Source organism: Stigmatopora argus, chromosome 11 (assembly GCF_051989625.1).
Source record: "Stigmatopora argus isolate UIUO_Sarg chromosome 11, RoL_Sarg_1.0, whole genome shotgun sequence".
NCBI classification, from domain to species: domain Eukaryota; kingdom Metazoa; phylum Chordata; class Actinopteri; order Syngnathiformes; family Syngnathidae; genus Stigmatopora; species Stigmatopora argus.
Window position 1 is genome coordinate 18,204,976 of NC_135397.1, and position 24,676 is coordinate 18,229,651.

The window sequence follows — 24,676 nt, forward strand, 5'->3', positions numbered from 1 at the left end:
GTTTGACTACAGAACATTTAAGGCTGTGCAATTTGGCAATTAGTTAATAGGAGTTTAAAATAAAATCTATCATTGACTTCATAACTTAAAACTATTTTGTAAAAACGTTTTTATTTCTAGAATTTACCATCTCTTTGCATCACTAAACGAATAGTGGGGCAAATAAGTATTTAGTCAACCACCAATTGTGCAAGTTATACAACTTGAAAAGATTAGAGAGGCCTGTAATTGTCAACATGGGTAAACCTCAACCATGAGACAGGATGTGGAAAAAAAAAACAGAAAATCACATTGTTTGATTTTTAAAGAATTTATTTGCTAATCATGGTGGAAAATAAGTATTTGGTCAATACCAAAAGTTCGTTATGTACCTTTTGTTGGTAATAACGGAGGCCAAATGTTTTCTCTAACTCTTCACAAGCTTTTCACACACTGTTACTGGTATTTTGGCCCATTCCTCCATGCAGATCTCCTCTAGAGCAGTGATGTTTTGGGGCTGTCGTTGGGCAACAGACTTTCAACTCCCTCCACAGATTTTCTATGGGGTTGAGATCTGGAGACTGGCTAGGCCACTCCAGGACCTTGAAATGCTTCTTACAAAGCCACTCCTTTGTTGCCCTGGCTGTGTTCGGGATCATTGTCACGATGAAAGACCCAGGCACGTCTCATCATCAATGTCCTTGCTGATGGGAGATTTTCACTCAAAATCTCTCGATACATGGCCCCATTCATTCTTTCCTTTAGACAGATCAGTCGTCCTGGTCCCTTTGCAGAAAAACAGCCCATTGCATGATGTTTTCCATTTTGAATGGAAAAAAAACCCAATCCAAAGACAATTGCCTTTGATGACGTTTAATAAGGTTTCTATAGTGCAATGAACAAACGTCATCAAAATGGGCGATCGCACGACCAGTGAAGACATTTTTGGGATGTTGCCAGAAAGCCAGAAAGTTCCTGAAATTTCTCCAGCATTTCTTTTATTTTCGCTGTTGGAATGCTAGCTGCGTCCTTCTCATCTGCCTTCTCATTATATTGCTCCTGGATTGGAATGGCGTTCTGTGCGACGAGGCATGTTTAGCAGTAGCTCTGCATCTCCATCATCTTCAATTTCGCCTTGAAGTTCGGTTAGCCGTTTTTCTTTGCTTTCAATTTGTTCCTTAAATACTTGTCTGGACACAGTTTCACATTCTTCATTTAGCAACCGTCTATCATCTATTTGTACTTGTAACTTAATTCTCAGTTCTTTAATGGCATCCATTTTGTTAGCTAGTAGTACAGTCTTTAATGTTACTGTTTTCCTTGACCACCACACTTGCCTGCAACTCACTGTCGTTTCCTTTCCTTCCGTAGGTCAGCAGCTCGAACAAGCAGGTGCGGGTCAATTTCTCACTGTAGCGTACCAACTGAAAGATGATCAAGTCCTGACTCATGGTTTTCAGTTCGTTTAATTATATTCCGTTCCTTTGTAAAAAATCCAACCACTGAGATAAATGGTGTCGCTTTTGCCGGTGCTAAGATGTATACAAGACTAACAAACTCCTTCGTCGTTCACGCGTCAGCGGTTGCTTTTAAGTTTGTGACCTTCACAGTAAAAGTCACGCAGGGAATTTGGACATGTACATATATACATTTACAGAAATCTTATTAATGAAATCATAACACTGTTTAAGAGAGTAAAAAAAAATCTTGAATTAGGTCCTTTACAGTCTGGCCTATCCATTACATGCAATTTGTTGGTTTGGAAGCAAGCCTTTTCATGCTTGCTAGTATGTTTGGGGTCATTATCTTGTTGAAACGGACATTTCCAAGGTATGTTCTCCTCAGCATAAGGCAACATATCCAAACCGATCCATGATCCCTGGTACGCAATCAATAGGTAAGACACCAAAATAGCAGAGCCTGGGTATATCATGAATGCTGAGTCCGATTGGTTTCTGAGAAACTACAGCAGCTACTGATGACTTTTTGGCAAGTTGGAATGAAAATGATATTTAAAACATCGATTAATCTTGGTAGACACATTGGAATGTCATTATTTTGAACACTACTGCAAATGTGACATGACTGAATGACTCTACTTTCATCATCTCTCTTGTAAATAATGTAATTTAACTTACCTCCATGCGCCCCTCCTGCTGTAGTGGTTTTATCCCTGCAAAGATGTCTGGTTCTTCCTGGTGGATATCAACCAGCTGTTGATGTGTTCTCTCAATTATAGCAGGGTGGTAAACCTGGTAGTCATCTTCACAAACAAATTGTCCTACCGCATGTTCTACTTTGTGTTGAGCAATTCCACAAACATCTTGAATATCTAATGCTGCTCCAGCAATCCCCTCAATACCTTTGGAAAATGTGCTTGAAAATGAATTATTACATGAACTGAGTAATGGTTGGTAATTATTAACCGAGTTCACATCTACTTTTTCTGAGGGCATCTCCTGTTCTGGCCAATCCTCTAATCGACTACAAACATCAGTAACACTTGTTTCAGTTTCTTTCAAAGTCTTGGTGGATGTTACAGTCTCTACAGCAGGACAGCTACTTCCAGGCTGATTAATATGTTTATGATCCAATATTTTGTTCCTGCTACTCCTGTATGCATTACTACACGAGTCTTGTATCAGTGAACTAGAAGAAGGAAACATCTCTGGTGCTGGTGGAATGAATTCAAATGTGTTGCTTGCTTCAGCCCCAAGTGCCAAACAATATCCATCGTCAAGGTAGAATTCAGCAAAATCTGGTTCCAGAGAGCTATCCTCACTGCTGGTTCTTTGTTTCGCATTGACATGCTTACAACCCCCTACGACCCCCCCCTTCCCTATACCTTTTAGCGATTTCATTTTGCCACAAGAGGCACCATTTGGTCCTTTGTAGAAACATTTCCCTCCTCCATCATCCAGAGACAATGAAAGACCACTTCCCAGACGAACCAACATAGTTCCCCCTCTAGTCACCGAGAAAGCCTTCTTTTTGGTTATCACAGTTTCTTTTGGCCTCACTACAACTTCTTCCTGTAAAGACTGACTGCCCCTTCTGTTTTTAAAATTTGCACGTCCTGGTTCAGTAAGTTCCCCGACACCTACTAAAGAGTTACTTTGTTTCTGCATTCCGTTTGGCCAGCAGAAGCTAGCATTCTTCCTTTCAGCACTGCTGTATGTGATGCCCTCCAGAGGGTAAGACATCTGCCAGTTGAAGTAACAGGACTCTACAGCAGGTTTGAAGCCCTGGAAAAGCTTATCCAGGGACTTGCGATGTTGCCCACGTTTCACGATTTCTATAACTTGGATGTGCCAGCTCTTCAAGTTACGTGCAAGTTCCAGACGCCTAGAAGAGATCGTAAAACACCTTTTAACACTTAATTGATCTTAAAGGGAGTGTGGCATGCAAATTTGACAGTTTGAGATTTTAAAGATGATTTAACAAATCCCTTGTTCAAAAGTGGTTAACTGAAATATTCACCTATCCCTGAGAAATAGTTTTTTATATACACATATACAAACATACACATGAACGCAAGCACACATTTACACACATACACACACACATACAGTGGTACCTTGACATACGAGTGGCCCCGACATACGAGAAATTTGAGATACGAGTAAAATTCCGGGAAAATATTTATCTCGAGATACGAGAAAAATTTTGATATACGAGCAGACAGCGGACGCGAGAAGCTGCTCATAAGAACGTCATGGGCACTGCCTCTTTCCCCGCAACTCCCTCGTGTAATGGCTCTCTGGTCGCAACTACCTCTTGTAATGTCTCCGTGTGCGTGCATTTTTTCAGTGTTCTTTTTCCGTTAGTCATTGCGAATGGCGAGGCGATCGCTAATACGAGTTATATGTACTACTCATTGGCAAGTGGTCGTGCGTTATCCTATTGTGAGGACATTTGTGTGAATAATTTTTGGAATATTCCGAAAATTATACACAAATGTGTCAAAAATGGGTCAAAAATGTAATGTCTAGAATTTTCAACGATAAACTAATATATATATATATATATATATATATACAGTGGTACCTCGTCATATGACCGCTCGTCATACAAAATTCTCGCCTTACGACGGAAATTTCGATCGAATAATTCGCCCGTGATGCGGTCAAAATTTCGTGATGAGACCAAGCCAGGTGGCCATGGCACTGTCTTTTTTTTGCATCTCTTTCGTGTATAAAATCTTTCTACGAGCACTGGGCGGACTTAGCATTTCCATACCCGTTTTTCCCCCCACTTTGGTCTACATTTACATACCAGGTAAACAACAATGGATCGGCAGAGTTTTGCAAAGAAAAGATCTGGAATATATGTACACTCGGTAATCAGACACGGGGAAGCGGCAAGTTCCAAACAACTCTTGATGTGTTCGTTTTGAAGGCTCCGGCGGAACGTCGGGGTGGGGCCAACCCGTTACAAAGGTAAAAAAGATTAAAACTAAATTAGAATTCCGTTTTGTGTGAAGTTACATTAAACGTTGAGTGTCTGTATATATTAATCCAAGTTAATTTAAATTTGTTTGTTCGTTTACGAGTGCCGTGGATAAAGTCCCCCCGAACACCCCCCCCTCCTCCTCCGTGTGTGACGTTCCCTTCCCCTCCGCGAAATGCGTCTAATTTTACTTCTATTAAACACATTTTATTACTATTAAACCACTCGTTATTTATTACTCTGTCAATACATGGCGAATTAGAAGAAATAAAACATCTTTTACACGAGTGTGGCGTTGCCGTGGATAAAGTCCCCCCGAACAAACCCCCCCCTCCGCCTCCGTGTGTGACGTTCCCTTCCCCTCCGCGAAATGCGTCTAATTTTACTTCTATTAAACACATTTTATTACTATTAAACCACTCGTTATTTATTACTTTGTCAATACATGGCGAATTAGAAGAAATAAAACATGTTTTAACGAGTGCGGCGTTGCCGTGTATAAAGTCCCCCCGAACAGCCCCCCCCCGCCTCCGTGTGTGACGTTCCCTTCCCCTCCGCGAAATGCGTCTAATTTTACTTCTATTAAACACATCACATTTTATTACTATTAAACCACTCGTTATTTATTACTTTGTCAATACATGGCGAATTAGAAGAAATAAAACATGTTTTACACGAGTGCGGCGTTGCCGTGGATAAAGTTCCCCCGAACAGCCCCCCCCCCCTCCGTGTATGCCGCTGTCTCTACCCTCCGCGAAATGTGTCTAATTTTACTCCTATTAAACACATTATTACTATCAAACCACTCGTTATTTATTACTTTGTCAATATATGGCGAATTATAAGAAATAAAACATTTTTTCCAATCCAATATCCTGTTTTTGGTGTTTTTTCCAGAGAGTTGGAACGAATTAATTTGTTTCCCATTCATTTCAATGGGAAACTTCCGCTCGAGTTACGAGAATCTCGTCATACGAGCTCAGTCCCAGAACGAATTAAGCTCGTATCTCGAGGTACCACTGTATATGTATATAATAATAATAATAATAATAATAATAATAATAATAATAATAATAATAATAATAATAATAATAATAATAATAATAATCGGACATAGGCCCTGTCGTCATTATCAACAACACAAAAAGCCTACTTGTCATCACACCCAGAAACTGCGTGTGACGAAATTCATAGATAGTTCATAGATTGCGGCGCGCACTGACGCAGCGGCTTTATTCTCTCCAGTTCGGTGTGTGTGTGTGTGTGTGTGTATATATATATATATATATATATATATATATATATATATATACACACATACACACATGTATGTATATGCACACATAGTACACATTGTACAAAGAAAATGTAGGAGTGAATCTGACCTGCAGGGGCTCATTGTGGGGTCTAGCACTGCTAGTTTCCACAATGTCACCATTTCGTCGCAAATGCTGGCACAAGCATGAGCTGCTAATTCTGATTGACCATTGCTCCGTCCAGCGTGTCCACTGGCACTGCTGTGTGATGCAGACGTCCGGACACTATACCACCAGCTGATGATCTATAAATAAAAAATAAATAAATAAATAAATAAACAAAACACCACAAAGATGTTTGAGTTCTAAAATAGTTATGACAAAATTGCACATTATAAGTTAATTACAAGAAAAGTAGAAAGAAATAGAGCGATACACTCAGCGCCAAAAAGGAAGTGGTGCCCTGACTTTGACCATTTTTCATGTCTTGTCTTCCGCTTGCGAGTTTCACCGTGAATTTTGACATTTTTATGCACATTTTTTATTTGGATACTAAATATAAAAAACACGATGTCCTGAAGCCACGAAGTGGTGAAGGATGACAGTAGAGAGCTCTATTTTAATGTAGTAGGAAAAATTACGCACAAATTTAAATTTTGTGCTACACAGAGCTTTAGACAGTGTAGGAATTCATACAACCTCATAACACCAAGCCTAGGCTGGCCCAAAAAATAAATATGATCTCTTCAACCTTTTATGGATGCAAATGAGGTTTGGGTGATTTACATGTTCTGGTTTTGCTTATCTCTAACTTTAATTGTTCTTACAATTTAGTTTTATTTAATTATTTTAAATCACAGAGATATGGTTGAAGTCAGAAGTTTACATACACTGAAAAAACACGTTTTGGTCACAATTTCTGAAGACAAATCAGGCTAAATCTGAATTTTGTCAGGTCAGGCAGGATAAAGAAATAGTCATACCTCTACTTACAAATGCCTCTAGGTGCGAAATTTCTAGGTTACGAAAGCTTTTTATATTCAAATGAGTGCCTCGAGATAAGATAAATTTCCAAGTTACGAAAACCCACAAAAAGTACATGCATTCCTTATCCGTCATTTTATTTTGAAAATATTGTCACGGATTGATTCTCGCTTTAAAAGCTCACTCCACTATATACTGGGCTCTCATTGGCTGTCTCACTACAACCGTCCATTTTCTTTAACCCATTGCTTAAACTTATTTATGCTTGGGGAAGCTGTAGCCGACTGCCTCCACCTGAACGGCAGCCGAGGGTGGGTTAAATCGTGCTGCGGGGGCAGGCGATTGGCCGTGTTGTCAGTAATAAGGACGTTGACGAGTTAGTTGGTCGATGTGCATCAAAACGGACGCATGACTAAATGCTACGCTCGGCAATACATGAGGAATACAACGTGAAGGCAGCCGAGGAGGTGACAGCCACCATCACAACAGCACAAATCAGAAGAAAAAAAAACTGGGGAGAAACGCACTTTCCGACTTCGTGGAAAAAACATCCTGAAAAAGTGTTCACTAGACATGGCCACTTTGATGACGTTTGTCTTGTGCATTTGAGAAACATTATTAAAAGTCCTCAAAGGATAATCGTCTGTTTTTTTCCCAAAATGTTCGTCATCCAGGACTGGAGTGTTATGTCTTTGGCAAGATGTCGAGGAGAGGGAATAGGAATAGGGTAATAGGACCCAATCACAGGGAAGCAGGCGAGGACGAGGGAAGTGGTGCTCAAACGAAAACTTTAATAATTTAGACGGGATCTTAGAAAATAACAAAGACAACTGGGAAAACGAGGAACGAGGCGGATACAACAGGGATCAACGTAACGTGGAAACAGCGCGGACAAACAAAAGCAGACGATCCGAAGAATGACATAACAATCAATGGGCTTTAAATAGACTGACATGGGTTGACGAGACAATTCAAAACACCGGGGAAACAGACGAGGGAGCAAGCAGGGAATACACCAGGGGCGGAGAAACAACATCTGAAAACAATGGCCTATCACTCAGAGAGGACACCAGGGGGGAAAAGCATAAAACCAAGCAACCCCTAACATGCAGAAGCAGGTAAGAACCAGTAGTCTCCGCCCTTGGCATCCAAGTTCATGTCAAAAGGATGTCCGTCCTCGGCCTCCAAGTTTTCGCCGTCCCAGGCCTCCAAGTTTCCGGCGTCCCCGGCCTCCAAGTTTCCGGCGTCCCCGGCCTCCAAGTTTCCGGCGTCGTCGGCCTTCAAGTTTCCGGCGTCGTCGGCCTCCAAGTTTCTTCCGACGTCGTCGGCCTCCAAGTTTCTTCCGACGTCGTCGGCCTCCAAGTTTCTTCCGACGTCGTCGGCCTCCAAGTTTCTTCCGACGTCGTCGGCCTCCAAGTTTCTTCCGACGTCGTCGGCCTCCAAGTTTCTTCCGACGTCATCTTGGCCCCTGGCGAAAGGATGGCCGTACCCGGCCTGCAAGTCCACATCGCCGCCGTGGCCTCCAAGTCCACACCGTCACCGGGGCCCCCGCCAGGAGAATCGCAGTTGCCGGGACCCCTGCCAGGAGGATTGCCGTCACTGGGCACACAAGAGCGGGGCGCCAGGGCAGGCGCACGCGACCGAGGCGCCGGGGCAGGCGCACGAGAGCGGGGCACCGAGGCAGGCGCGGGGCGGCGGGACAGGCGCCGAGTCGCAGGAACGAGGCGCCGGGGCAGGCGCACAAGAGCGGGGCACCGAGGCAGGCGCGGGGCGGCGAGGCAGGCGCCGAGTCGAAGGAACGAGGCGCCGGTAACGGCGCGCGGGAACGAGGGGGACTTTGCATGTATATACACAACGACTGGTGCTGCAACAGTAGGATCATTAACATTCACTGCTTCCCTGATTTAGAGCTCTTGGCAGTACGGTGCAGGCCCTTCTATCTACCTAGAGAGCTAACGATTGTCATTGTAATGGCTGTTTACATCCCACCGGATGCTAACGTTAGCATGGCACTTAGCCTCCTGCTAGCGACTGAAAACAAACAGCAGTGATGGAGTCTTTATTGTCGCTGGTGACTTCAACAAAGCATGTTTAAAGACTGTTCTGCCTAAGTGTATTCAGTACGTGAAGTGTCACACCAGAGGAGATAAAACTCTAGACCATGTTTATTCTAATATCAAAGATGCTTATAGAGCCACACCCCTCCCTCACCTTGCTGGATCCGACCATCTCTGCCTGTCCCTCACCCCATCATACAAATAAAGATAATAAAAACATGGCCTGAGGATGCCATTTCTCAACTGCAGGACTGGTTTTCTCGCACCATTTGGGAACTTTTTGAACACCACAACCTCCAGGACTACAGGGACACTGTAATTTCCTACATCAGAAACTGCACGGACAACGTCACTGTAAATAAACGGATACGGGTTTTTCCTAACCAAAAACCCTGGATGACCAGTGAGACACAGGCACTCATCAAATGCCGTAACACCGCCTTCAGGTCAGGGGACAAGGTACAATTAAGCGCTGCCAGAGCACAGCTGAAGAGAGGCATTAAAAAGGCCTAGGAAAATTGAGGAGCACTTCACACGAAATAACCCAAAGAAGATGTGACAGGGAATACGACACATTACCAATTACAATGACAATAATGTGTCTGTTAACGCAGATGCCTCACTAGCAGAGGAACTGAACCGTTTCTTTGCCCGCTTTGAGACTGACACAACACATCCACCACCACCCTGCAGCAGTACACTGGAGCTTCAGGAACATGAAGTGAGACAGGTACTGCGGACTGTGAACACCAGGAAGGCTGCTGGCCCTGACCGAGTACCTGGGAAGGTGCTCAAAGCCTGTGCTGACCAGGTGAGAGGTGTTTTCACAAATATCTTCAATTGTTCCCTGCAACGATCCATCATCCCATCCTGCATGAAATCTGCCACCATTATCCCTGTCCCTAAAAAGCCAACCATTGACAGCCTGAATGATTCTAGGCCTGTTGCACTTACACCTGTGATCATGAAGTGCTTTGAAAAGTTGGTCGCCCGCCATATCAGGAATACAATCCCTCCCTCAGTTGACCCTCACCAGTTTGCCTATAGAGCAAATAGGTCCACTGAGGACGCCATCGCCATAGATCTACACACAGCACTGAGCCACCTGGAGCACCATGGGAACTGCGTGAGGATGCTTTTCATTGACTATAGCTCAGCCTTCAACACTATAATACCGGACATTCTGGCTGACAAACTCTCCCACCTTGGACTATCCTCTTCCATCTGCTGCTGGATAAAGAACTTCTTAACCAACCGACCACAAACTGTTAGACTTGGTCCCCACCTCTCTTCCTCCATTACACTGAGCACTGGCTCCCCTCAAGGCTGTGTACTGAGTCCTCTTCTGTACTCCCTGTACACATACGACTGTACACCAACCCAACAGTCTAACTCCATCATCAAATTTGCCGATGACACCACTGTGGTCGGACTCATCTCAGGGGGGAGGAGTCTGCTCAGAGATGAGGTCAACAAACTGTCTTCGTGGTTTTTGGTGAATAATCTCACACTAAACACGAAAACTAAAGAAATAATCCTGGACTTTCGCAAACGCAGCACAGATCTGGCCCCACTCCTCATAAATGGAGTAAGGGTCCAGTCCTTAAAAATCCTGGGGGTCCACGTCATGGACAAGCTATGCTGGTCTACCAACACCATGGCAGTGGTGAATTAGGCCCAGAAACGACTCCATTTCCTCAGGGTACTAAGGAGGAACAACTTGGACACTAAGCTTCTGGTAACCTTCTATAGAGCCACTGTGGAGAGGGTACTCGGGGGATTCCCCCAAAGACGTGTCTGACACTGAGAAAAAACAACAATAGAAGACTTATGTGAAATGATAAGTGCCTTGGACAGACTAGAGGGCTTAGAGAACAATACCTGAAAATGCCATGGAACACACTTTTACTTCTAGTTAAATTTTAAATAATTTCCCATTATTTTAGGAATATATCTTCAAAATGATTTGCTGAGAACCTTAATTCAAAGATTAATCTCAAAGTTTTCTAAGATGGTGTAAATTTTCTGGAGTAGGATTTCTGGATTTACAATTTCATTACAGTAGTACTTACTGTTACTACTACTTTCTTTTCTCTATTTCTTCTCTCACGTACTGTTCTGCGTATGTTTGGCCGTGAATAAATGCCCTTGTTATTCCTAAATGAATGTTATCTGTAACGGGCCGTATATGGCCCGTGGGCCGAGGTTGAAAAACATGTACACACTTGATCCGGGGGCGGGGCGAGCGCGCGAATCCCGTTTTGGCGAAACGTCTTTCGGCGAAACGTATTTCGGCGAATCGTCCGGTCACGGTGGAGAGCATCCTGGCATACTGCATTACAGTGTGGTACGCTGGAAGCACAGCAGCAGACAGAAAGGCCATGCAGAGAGTGATCAACACTGCCCAGAAGATCATCGGCTGGTCTCTGCCCTCACTGAATGACATGGCCAGCCCTCGCTACCTCAGCAGAACCGGGAACATTGTCAGGGACCAATACCACCCTGGTCACAACCTGTTCCAGCTGATGCCCTCTGGCAGACGCTACAGGTCTCACAAAGCACAGACAAATAGACTTAAGGACAGTTTTTTCCCCACAGCCATTAGGACTCTGAACTTGCGTTAGCACAACACACAATCTCTTCTGCGCAATAACTTTGGGGTGTGCAGTAACAATGTGCAATATCTTAGATTGTGCAATATTTTAGAATTTACCTAGCCAGGATGTGACTTTTTATATTTGTATATTACTATTTATGTTTTTTTTACTGGGAAAACGCACTTTGTGGAGTAGCACCACCAATTTCGGTATACGCAGCTGTGTATGATGACAATAAAGGCTTTTGATTTTGATTTTTTTTAATTGAAGAACTCAAATCCACCGACACTTTTTTCCATTAGGAATCGAGGGGCTGTGGTGGATTAGTTTGCAGCTGTATCACACAAATAAATCGTAAAATTATTTGGAGAAATTAGCAGAATTTGCACCAAATTTGGCGGATCAATAGATGTCGGCGAGTTTAGAAATGGTGGTGGTTTCTGGACAATCATACAAAAAATGACTAAACAGGAGGACCCACATTTTCAAAACCCAATTTTAGGCCCTATTTTTCAACGTAGAGCTGAGGGAGTTGATACTTCACCTCAAACTGAAAAAAAGTCCCTAGCACCCAGTTCCCAAAACAAATGGAAAGAACCTTGTCTTAAAGATGGAAAAAAAAATAGATTTTTGGCCAATTTTGGCCATTTCCAGGGTCTGCGTTTGAATGAACTCGTTTTAGGACGATCAGGGTCAAAATTACTGGGTGTGTTGAATAGAATTGGGAGAATATCCCGAGTACAGGATGAATAAAGTGTAATCAAATCTAATCTAAAGTTATCAAAATGGTGACTTTTCACCAATAGTTTCAAAGTGGTTTTGGCAATGTGCCAAACTCACTTACCAGGGCCAATGTTCGATTGTTTTGATATTTGAAAGGTTTGACAAGTGTCCCACTGGCAAGACGCCCGCATTGAAACTTTTCAGATAAGGATTAGCGCCACTGTGTGGTAGCAAAAAATATTTTGTATTAGTGGACTCGCGCCTCCTCAAGGTCAAATGTCTTATTGGCCTTAAACCTTCAAGTGATGAACCTTAGTATTTTGGCCTAGGCGAGCCATCAACAAAATTGAGTTTTTGTCAAAGGCGAGGGGTCCAAACAGGAATTTGAAAATGACCCTTGCTATTTTTTTTGTTACCACTAACTTTGAAGTCTACAACTTGGCTGTACTTCAATAAACGTTGCACCAAACTTACTGAATTTGATCTTTACCCTACACTGAAGGGTTCTATCGGGGTCATTTGCAACACCTCTACAGCGCCAACTAGTGGCGACAAAATATAAATCTATTTACTTTTTCATATCCAGGTCCTAGCAGGTTCAGTATTTTTACTTGAATTTCAGTCCATAGGTTCACAAGACGTGTTCACGGGTCGTTGCTTTGTGCTGTGGAGACCTGTTGTTCTTCATAAACAGGAAGTAGTCCTTTCAAGCTATTAGAACGCACTTATGGCGATTAAATTTGGCGCAGATGTTCCTGTTAGACCTTAGAACTTATGAGATGTTATGAGAACACCGTACAAAAACTAACTCTATAGCACCCACTCTAAAGTTCCAGTGGGCCTGCCCTATGCTATTTTTTTTCAATGTTCTGTTATTTATTCAGTCTTTTATACATGATTAATTATTTAACTAAACAACTTCTCGGACTACTAATAATATGGGAATAACTAAATGACACTGAGTATCTGGAAAAAAAAAAGAATACAGCATAATCCTCAGCAGCCCCCAAAAACTAAAATATAAACATGGACCAAAAAAGAAAACATGAAAACAATTACCTGTTCATATGTCAGGCACTGCTTGGTGAGAATCTCCAGGAGGGGGGCAGCATTGCTGTCTCTTCTCTTGAACATCTCTCTGACAATCGATAGCAGGTTCCAAATGCCCTCTGGTTCTCGGCCTCGCAAAGGTCTTAGGAGACACGCCCATTCAGCAGCAGCAGGAGGCTCAGTGGATGACAGATACATTGAATTTACATCACTGCAAACATACACAGACAAACACGCAGCCCCACACTCAATTAAAGGCAGAGGGGGAAAAGGACCAAAATCCAAATTGAGGACACTGACTAAGGAGGGCAAAAATGAAAATGAAAAGAAAACGCGGCTACAGTATATGTACATATACATATCTGCTGTGTATATATATATCAATGGGGGAAATATCAATGTGACAAGTCTCCTGCACCAATACCTTTGATGGTGCAAATTTGACAAATAAGTGCGCCAAATCACAGACACTAAAGCGTTGTTGTTCAATGCGAGTGTCTGTATGGATATGGATATGGATATGGATATGGATATGGATATGGATATGGATATGGATATGGATATGGATATGGATATGGATATGGATATGGATATGGATATGGATATGGATATGGATATGGATATGGATATGGATATGGATATGGATATGGATATGGATATGGATATGGATATGGATATGGATATGGATATGGATATGGATATGGATATGGATATGGATATGGATATGGATATGGATATGGATATGGATATGGATATGGATATGGATATGGATATGGATATGGATATGGATATGGATATGGATATGGATATGGATAGATATATATATATATATAAAAAGTTGTGTCAAGCCCGATATCCCGCGGGCTGGCTGCAACACAGCCAACGTAAAGTTCAATGAATGCCTCAACTTATGAATGCTTGTACCGAGGCCTGGGCGATATGAGAAAAATTATTACGCAAAAAATATGTATACTCTATCGGTCGATGCCAATAATTATCACGATAAATTTCGTTTCTTTCAAATTCTAAACTTCAAACTTCTGTGAATAAGTAAATAAATTACTTTTCAATTGTGAAAGCAACTGAATAACCTGACTAAAAAATATAAAATATGATGATTAAAAAATGCGTTTTTGTTGTTGTCGTGCAATAAAAGGCGACTCCCCCAAATACTATGAAAAGTACTCAATTATAAAACCTGCTGACATTTTAACAAGCATCTTTTTTTTTAATTTCCCTTCAAAACTGCTGTGCAATATGAAATAAATGTAATAATAATAATCATCTAAAGACATCATCACCATTGGCAAGTAGACTATTTTCAGCCCCAGAAACTATGTAGGGCGGCCCAGTGGCACGAGTGGTTAGCGCTTCGGCCTCACAGTGGGAGACATGGGTTCAAATCCAGGTCGGTCCAGCTGTGTGGAATTTGCATGTTCTCCCCGTTCCTGCGTGGGTTTTCTCCAGGTACTCCGGTTTCCTCCCACATTCCAAAGACATGCATGGTAGGCTGATTGGACACTTTAAATTGCCCCGAGGTATCAGTGTGAGCATGAATGGTTGTTTGTGTCCCTTTGCCCTGCGATTGGCTGGCCACCAATTCAGGGTGTACGCCGCCTCTGGCCCGAAGTCAGCACCCCTCACGACCGTAGTGAGGATAAAGCGGTTCAGAAAATGAGATGAAAAACTATGTAAATGTGCCTCACATATGGCCATTTCAAACAGTTTTTCAAAAAGCTGCGTGGACTTTACTCATTTTAAGCCTAGTTAACACTTTTTTTATTTTATAACGTTTTCAGAACACTTAAACAATGACATCTTTTGGGACGAGCCATATTCTCATTAGAGAATTAAGAGTCATATGGACTGATGTCTTGAACATTACCTGCACTGCTAAAGTTGCCAAATGTGTTTACTCTCCAGTGCCGAACGTGCATTCTTAAGTACAGATAAAGTACACGACAAGGAGTCTTCACTTACCGTATTTACTCGCATATAAGCCGCTTTTGTCGGACAAAAAAATGATGAATGAATCGAGGGCTTAAATGCGCATAAAAACACGACATGCACGAAACTGCAAGTTGACGACGATGATACGTTGACGTCACTACAAAGCGCCGCCGTGACGTCATGGCGCAAGACAATGCGGTAATATACAATAATTTGTTCCAAAATAAAGAAAAGATAGAGATAAAATTCTAAATAAAATGTATTTTGATGTCTATGAATATAATTCAAGGAAAAAATAAACCGTAACTTGCATAAAAAGTGAAAAAAACTAACGTTCCCGTCACTGCTCGCTCGGGGCACAGCCATCTTACCGGAGCTAAACGTGCTCAGACTGGCCAGACGTGAGTATGTTTACTCGTCTGTTATTGCTCGCTCGGGGCGCCGCCATCTTACCGTAGTTAAACGTGCTCTGATCGTAGCTTTTACCATGTCAGCATATCACAATAGATAAGGCTGATCGAAGGTCTTGCGATTGATCGTTAAAATATAAACCTTGATACCTATGTAATGTGCATGCTATTATTGCACCCAGAGACTTAGTGAACATTACGCATAGCGCAATGGGCATATTTCCTGGTTGTGCTTACGTTACTTCCTTTTTGAATTTGTCTATGTGCAAACAACACCCTCCCTTTCGGAACACAGAAAGGAAATGATTGTACATTTGTGATTATGAAATAAAACAAAATTACGCTTTGATTTTTTTTCTTTTTATTTCTTCGAAAGTGACAACTATTGCACTAATATGAACCATCTAAAAAAATAGAGATATTTCGACATTAGAAGCAATTTGGCAGCCACATCTTAAAATTCTGGTAAGAAAATTATAATTTATGTCATTAAAATGCATTGGGTTCTCATCAAGGTAGACTTATTTTTTTTTCAATAATTTGATATTTTGCATTTACAAAGACAGGCATATTAATTTATGAGCTTGACCCGGTGACGCGAGTGGTTAGCGCGTCGGCCTCACAGCTCTGGGGTCCTGGGTTCAAATCCAGGTCATGTCCATCTGTGTGGAGTTTGCATGTTCTCCCCGGGCCTGCGTGGGTTTCCTCTGGGTAACCTCCCACATTCCAAAAACATGCATGGTAGGCTAATTGCCCCCAGGTATGGGTGTAAGTGTGCATGGTTGTCTGTCTCCTTGTGCCCAGCGATCGGCTGGCCACCGATTCAGGGTGTCCCCCGCCTCTGGCCTGGAGACAGCTGGGATTGGCTCCAGCACCCCCCCATGACCCTAATGAGGATGAAGCAGTTGAGAAAATGAGAATAAATGAGAATATGCTTTTAATTCATACAGTATCTCAGAAATACCAAGTGTGATGATTTTTCTTAAGATTTTCCCTTCAAAGTAAAACATTCGTACTCCCTATTAAAATCATAAATATGGAGGTGAAAATTGAGAATCAGGGGGTCGATTATACGCGAGAAATTGTGAAATTCAACAATTTTAAGGCAATTTTAAGGGTGCGACTCATACGCGCAGGCGGCTGATATGCGAGTAAATACGGTAGATCTTTTAGACGGTATGCTTGGTGTTGTCCTGCATCTCAATATAGCAAATTTTGGCTGTGTTAGTGTATTAGTGTTGTCCTGCACCTCATAACAGCTCATTTTGGCTTTGTTATATTCATTTCGCTTTCATGCTCTGTGTGCCACTCTATCGTTATTACTGGTAATACATTAGCTATTCCTCACCATCATCTACATCTCCTGAACATTCGTCTAAGAATGAGCATTCAGGTCGCATCAGCGTCCTCGTTTGGTGTAATTACATTTTAAAGTTATCGATTTTTATTGAACGTTTTTATCATGACCAAAAATATTTTGTGAAAATTACCACCATAATTTTTTCCCGCAGGAATGCTAAAAAAGCCTAATTGTCATCACACCCAATTAGGCTTACATGCAATACAAAGGAGCCGGACAAAAAATGGGAACAAAAGCAAGAGGAGCAGGGACAACTTGCGTGGCCCTTACATTGCCAAATTGCAAGAGACAGACATTAAGAAAATCAATTTTGGAGAACAACAATGTGGAATTGAGGGGCTCTGGTTTCGATATTGCATCTCCTCTTTTTGCAAATTAATTACCGTATTTTTCGGAGTATAAGTCGCACCGGAGTACAAATCGCTCAAGCTAAAAAATGCATAATTAAGAAGAAAAAACATAAGTCGCACTGGAGTATAAGCCGCAGTTTGGGGGGAAATGTATTTAATGAAATCCAAAACCAAAAACATACATGTCATCGAGAGGCAATTTAAAATTAAAATAAAATAGAGAACAACAGCAAGAATAACATAGCTGGTAATGTCAGTAACGATGTAACATATTAAGAGTTATTTAGATAACTAGCATAAAGAACATGCTAACAAGTTTACCAAAATACACCGCATTTTCACACCTATAAAACGCACCGTGTTAGGGCGCAGTCTCATTTGTGGGTATATTTTCATTTTTTTGTCAATACATTGGACGCCTCGTACGATAAGGCGCTAGCATGACACTAGGCTAGCGTATGTTATGCTAGCCGCTAGCATACCTATGTTATGCTAGCCGCTAGCGTATGTTATGCTAGCTGCTAGCGTATATTATGCTATCCGCTCCCGTATGTTATGCTAGCTCCTAGCGTATGTTAGGCTTGGCACTAGCGTGTTTTTTAAAAGACAGCACGAGCAAAACTAAGTTTGATAATGCTTTATTGAGGTCAAAGGTACACTCTGATATAAAGAGTTTGGCGTTTAACATGCTTGGCTCCATTGTCGGTCAGAGTTGTGTATTCCGTTTTGACTATACTGACGTCTACCTTCTGTTTTCCACCCCTCCCTTGAGAGTTGAGACGTCCATTGTAACTAGGGTCCTTGAAGTTAATAAACAAGAAAATACGTGTGTGATGCCAGAACAAAGCAGGGACTTGAACTCACCGGTTCGCTTCTCCTTGCAAGAAAACGGGCTGGGTCTCGGCTAAGAACCTGGATTCTCGAAGTTGACGATTTAACCAAAAAGAGTTGAAGACATCTCTGGTGAGTCCGTATGAATGTGTCCATTCGTGAGGGGTTCCGAATGTGAGGGAATCATTCATATGAGTGTCCATTCGTGAGGGGGTCCGAATGGAGGAGATCGCGTCCAGGGGACGGCGATGATAAAACCCTGTAAATACTAGTCACTAACAGGTGAAGAGAGAGAGTTTTACTCTCTAAAACTGAAGGACGTCTGTGTCCTGTACCTAAGCCGGTCGGCACTTAAACTCCGAGTGTATGATTGTGTTGCGTGTGTGGCGATGACCTAGGGAAAAGCAAATGAAGGGGGAAGGAAACATTAAAATAATGGGGAAATTACTGCCCTGATTACTCACCTGTTTCAAAATCGAATGGGGATTTAGCTTATTATGGACTAATGGTAGTCTTCTCTAAAATGCAATATTCACAGCTAAAAAGCGACATTTCAAACATGATACCTCGCTGGGGAGGCATTTGTAAACAGAGCAAAACAAGGAATTTGTGACAAATAGGCTGTGTGTGAGAGGGGAAATCCTGCTAGTGCAGCGAGTCTAAAGCTCACAGTTAGTGGCTATGAGCGTGTTTCCGTTAAACATTTCAGGACGAGCAAAACATGGTTTGCAGGAAATGCAGGCTTCTGCGGTTACTTTCGAATTTTCTGATTTTACACAAGAAGGCAAGGTTATAGACAATCTGTTTGGTAAAAGATTGGTTAGTTTGGCTTCGAAATTGGGAATAGATCAAGATAGCCATTTTTGACCAATTTGTTGATTTCGAAGGGCTCTTAGATAAAGAAAACTAGCTTTTGGAGGATAAAAGATTATTAATACTGTTATGAATGGTTGGTTTGTTCAAAATACTTTTATTTTGGGGATTAGTTGGTTAGAGAAAAAGGGCTGAGAAAATTGACAATATTATGACATATTGAAAACAATTTGTGGGTCCATTATTAAACACTGAAATTTTTCATTAGGAAATGCCTAGTGAAAGGTTATTTTTGTAATATACTTATTATGGTAACAGTGAGCTACAGAAAATGGCTGTTATCTTAAGTAAACATCGTCTCCTTGGTGGGGGTGAGACGAGTCGGTTGTAGGAGGAACTCAGCCAGTGATTTTAGCTATCTTTGGGTAGGTTAGCAATATGAGTGATTTGCGAATTAGATCTTAAATATTAAGAATTATTTGTTTGTTAATGATATAAAACATGAAAACAACAATGCAGAAATGGCATTCATTCGAACAATTAGGTAAATAGTAGCAGGCTGGTTTAGATAAAATAATTGATTTAGGATGGGCATAATTTCCCTAGGACTGAAGAGGCATGGAGTGTTTACAGTGCACGGAAGACATCCCCTGTTCTGTCCTGGGCGGGTGGAATATGCTGTGTCATGGGTCATATTGATGACTATTAGAATATTACGGATTGCATAAGCATCAAATAATTGATGTCAACCAAATGAGGTTGCTTTCTATTGCTTTAAAGCAGGGGTCTCAAACTCTGCGCGCACACTCCTCCGCTGCTCTCAGCATAGAACTGAATGAGGCGCTATGATCCGTGATCCAGCCTGTGTCAGTGTCTGTAGCCATCTCCGCGAGTGAAACGGAGAAACGGAGAGCGAAAGTGCGCATGCACCACAGACCCGCGCGACTGAAAGTCAAAGTTCAACCCGAGACTCATTCCAAGTGGAAAAACATATTACAGAGCCCCAGAGATGTCTCTTTCAAAGCCTGCCATGAAGAGAAAGGTCGGTGATGAGCACAGACAGTTTCAAGAAAAGTGGGGAGTGCAATATTTCTTTGTTGAACACAGGGGCACCCCGACGTTTCTCATTTGCACTGAAAAAGTTGCGGTGCACAAGGAATACAATTTGAAACGCCATTATACTACGAGACATGCTGAGGAGTACGAAAAATACCAGGGAGATGAGAGAGCCAACCAGGTTGCCAGTCTTAAAACACGTCTTCTGAGGCAACAGGATTTCTTCAAGAAGGCTACCAAAGACAGTAATGCAGCAGTCGAAGCTAGCTACGCCGTTTGTGAGTTGATTGCCAAAGCAGGAAAGCCATTCACAGAAGGTGAATTTATCAAAAAGTGCATATTACAGGCTGCACATATTGTCTGTCCAGAAAAGAAAAGTCAGTTCAACCACATCAGCCTTTCTGCCAACACCGTGGCAGAGCTCATTTCTCACCTGTCAAGTGACATTTATGATCAACTGTGTGAGAAAGCACAATGTTTCAGTGTATATTCAGTGGCTCTTGATGAGACCACAGACATCACAGACACTGCCCAGCTCGCAATATATGTCCGTGGTGTTGATGACAATTTTGAAGTAATGGAGGAGTTGCTGACAGTAATTCCAATGCATGGCCAGATCACCGCTAAGGAAATATTTCACCAGCTGTGTGATGCCATTAAGAATGCCGGTTTCCCATGGAAGAGCTTTGTTGGAATAACAACCGATGGAGCTCCATCAATGACAGGGAGGAAGAAAGGACTGGTAGCACTTGTTCAAAAAAACTGGAAGAGGAGGGTGTGGAGGAGGCCATAGCTCTGCACTGCATTATCCATCAGCAGGCCCTTTGCAGCAGATGCCTAAAGTTTGACAATGTGATGTCTATCGTTGTGAAATGCATCAACCAAATCAGATCCAGGGGCTTAAAGCACAGAAGGTTCCGTGCTTTTTTAGAGGAAATGGAGTCAGAATATGGGGATGTGCTCTACTTCACTGAGGTACGTTGGCTAAGCAGGGGAAACGTGTTGAAGAGATTTTTTGAGTTGAGAGCAGAAGTAAAAGACTTCATGGAGATAGACGGGGTTGCTGTTCCTGTGCTAAGTGATCCCAAATGGGTCATGGACTTGGCTTTTCTTGTTGATATCACACATGAGCTTAATTTACTGAACAAGAAGCTACAAGGCCAGGGGCAACTTGTCAGTGCTGCCTATGACAACGTGAGACCATTCTGCACTAAATTTGTGTTATGGAAAGCCCAGCTCTCTCAGACAAACCTTTGCCATTTCCCAGCATGCAAGGCTCTCGTGGATGCAGGCACACCATTCAGTGGTGAGAAGTATGTTGAGGCCATTTCGAAGCTACAGGAGGAATTTGATCACAGATTTGCAGACTTCAAGACACACAAAGCCACATTTCAAATTTTTGCGGACCCCTTCTCCTTTGATGTGCAAGATGCCCCTCCTGAGTTTCAAATGGAGCTCATTGACCTGCAGTGCACCTCTGCACTCAAAGCCAAGTTCAGGGAGGTGAGTGGAGAAGCAGACAAGCTTGGGCAATTTTTGAGAGAGTTGACCCCCAGCTTCCCTGAACTTTCCCAGATGTTCAAGCGGACCATGTGCCTTTTTGGGAGCACACACTTGTGTGAGAAGCTCTTCTCCACCTTAAACTTCAATAAGTCCAAGTACAGGTCCAGACTTACTGATGAGCATCTTCAAGCTCTACTGAGGGTCTCCACTGCTTCCTCCCTCAAGCCAAATGTGACTCAGCTATGTGAGAAGAAGCGCTGCCAGGTCTCTAGCAGCAAGGAGTAGGCAAGAGAAGCCATGTTCAGAATATTTCATGTTCAATGTTCCATTCAAGTTCAGAAAGTTAAAGAGCTGTTAATACAGACATTTGAAACGGAATAAAAATAATTCATTTTCTCTACTTAGCCAGCCAGTGTATATCTACTGTATGCTCATTATTATTATTTTATTTTTGTATTACTGATTTATTTATTTTTTATTCATCTTTAAGTTAATTTATTTAATTCATTATTTTTTGTTAAAAAATAGATATTTGATAACGTTGGAATGTTTTATCAGCGCTTTTATGGTGGAAATCCTGATGCGGCCCAGTCTCACCCAGACTCGGCCTCTAGCGGCCCCCAGGTAAATTGAGTTTGAGACCCCTGCTTTAAAGGCATACAAATTAAGAGAACTTTAGCTTAAAAGTTACAGACTTGGCATTGCAATTATGGGGTTTAATGCAACTAAACGTTAAGAGTACAGATATAACGATTGGCGAGGACAATCTTAGATAAGTGGGAAATTGAAAATTATCCAAGCTCCAAAATCTAGCTAAGAAACAGATTATGTTTGTCGCTTTGGGTTTGACAAATGTGTTTTCCCATTTCTAAAACAAATTCGCAGAAATTTGTAAATTGGCTCTATTTTGCACTGGACGCCCGAAATCTGGGGGGGGGCTTTCATGGCATGAGACAAGTGCTGGAATTATGGTTAAAAAATAGCACTTCCAAATTATGAAATATCAACCTATGAGTAATGTTTTATGTAGACGGGTTATCTACAAAACAATAAAATGGGCAAAACTCTAACGGAATACAATATATGTTGACTGCTACTGAAAAATCTTAGAGGCAAAACTATTGCCAACTCAATTCTATGTACAATCAGCTAAACTGATAGCATTAATGCAGGTCTATAACTAAATGCAAAACATGGAGGTTAATTTTTTTTACAAACAGTTAATATACTTGTGTGGAGGTGTGTGTGTGTTTCAATGTGTCAGTTTTTCCATTTTTGCATTATTGGCAATCAAAGAGTTAATCACAGCCACTCGCATGGCAGTCGCTCATGGTGACTGACGAGAGCGACGAACGGCTGCAATTGGACTTCCAAAACAAATTTCTATTTGTAGATGTGTGGCGCACATATCTAATACATTAATTACCTAATTCCTTTGGGAATGATTTTGTTGATAGGACAGCAAAAGGGGGTGAGTGCCAAGAAGCTCCATTGGGGATGGCAGTCTCCACTTGTGATGAAAATTTGCATGCCACTGTGAATAGGCAAAGGACCCAAATGGACAGAGTAGTGGTTAGCGCATCGAACTCACGGTTCTTAGATCGACTAATAAAAGCCGGGAGGATCCCGACCTTCCAGAGTGTGGAGTATTCATGGTGTCCTCGAGAATTCGTGGGTTTTCTCCAGTTTTCTCCCACAAACCAAAATTATGGATGCTAGACTGGTTGAACACTCTAAATTCCCCTGAATATGAGTCTGAGCGTGAATGGTTGTCCATCTTCTATAATCAATCGGTCAGATATTGAGGTGGAAAATTTGGGAATTTCGATTCATGCCATATTTTTGATTGGCTGGCCACCGAGATATAATCAATCGATATGATATCAAGGTAGAAAATATTTGGAAATTTGGAATCGATTTCTTAAATTGCCAATAAGTCTTTTTCAGGGATGGCGCAACAAATTATGAAAGACAAGAAGAAAAAAAAAATATATATATATATATATATATATATATATATATATATATATATATTTTTTTTTTTTTTTTTAAATAAAATAAAATTTGTAATGAAAGAGCAGCAGCCATACTCCAAATTTGAAACTTGACGTGGAGGAACAAATAACCTCTGCTCTGCGAAATGGGGAATTTGGGAGCACTGAGGGAAAAAAACTTACTTGGGTGAGCTGGCATATTGAGTCATGGGAAGTCCCATCTCTCGACAGGGGGGATGGTGGCCTTGGTACGGTGCTACTACACAACTTATGGGTTTAAGTTGTTTGAGGAAATTTTTGCAGAGCATGCTTAACCTGTGCTCGGCATATCAGTGCATGATATGGAATTCCAAAGAACCATTGATTTATAGTGATAATGGCACCCACATTTTGTTAACAAAATAATTGACGTGATTGGCAAAAGGTTCCATATTTCGTTATGAAATCATTGTGCCTACATAACGAGTTCAACCGGACAACAACATATGAAAATCCTCTTTGGCAGACCATACAAATCGCCATTATTCACTGCATGATTGGAACTGGATGATGAGGCTAATCCGGCTGACTACATAAAATAAAATTAAACAATAAAATAAAAAAATTAAAAAAGCTATAGGGAAACATATTGAATTTGGGTTAGCATAAGGAGACTGTGCTTCTCAACAGGAAACGGACTGGACCAGGAGTCTGGGTGCTCATCTACGGCATAAAAAAGAAGCACTGGCACGACCCAAAGTGAGAACGTCCATACCAAGTGTTGCTGACCAACCAGCAGACATGAAAATGGCCGAGAGGGGGATGTATCCATCTTTTGCACAGTAAGAAGGTTCTCTCAGTTTAAGCGTTTGAGGAGACAGGTGAGAACAACTTTCTGACGTAATAAAACGAAATGGACGAGATAAGCACTCCAATATCGATTAGAAGGATTATTGCTCAGGTAGCAATGACATTAACCCTCGGGATCTCTTTTATATTGGTTTTATTGTCTCCATATGCAAAAAAAGGTAAGGCATTTCAATAGAGGCTCAACCTTCTGACAATGGGTTAAAACAAACGACCAGACGAGGAAAAATACAATCGGATATAACAGCAACTCCTTCAATCACCATTCTTTGGGGAAAGTGTTTTTACAAAAAAGAAAAAAAGTGTTCTGCTTGTAAAGAAAAGAAAAAAATTGAACCGGTGTCTATCCTATTACGAAAGCAGTGACAAGTCACTGTTTTAACCGGTATATGTTTTTTCATCTACAGCCGAGGAGATACAATTGGCGGCTTTGAATTTCGGTGCGGCGGCAGGCCTCTCTCGACGGCG

The 24,676-nt window shown here is 41.7% G+C and overlaps 1 protein-coding gene across 8 annotated transcripts in view; it reads right to left on the reverse strand.

The window, feature by feature from the left end:
* zswim8 (zinc finger, SWIM-type containing 8) overlaps positions 1-24,676 on the reverse strand; it is a 241,622-nt gene that overhangs the window by 165,114 nt on the left and 51,832 nt on the right. For all 8 annotated transcript variants that reach the window (XR_013303934.1, XM_077613657.1, XM_077613656.1 and 5 more), the window contains exons 8-10: positions 13,105-13,306; positions 5,814-5,989; positions 2,118-3,324 (exon numbers count right to left, since the gene is read on the reverse strand). Coding sequence is in view for 7 of the 8 variants with exons in the window: in XM_077613657.1 (XP_077469783.1) it covers positions 2,118-3,324; positions 5,814-5,989; positions 13,105-13,306 (1,585 nt within the window). In the remaining variant the exon portion in view is untranslated. The remainder of the gene's footprint in view (positions 1-2,117; positions 3,325-5,813; positions 5,990-13,104; positions 13,307-24,676) is intronic.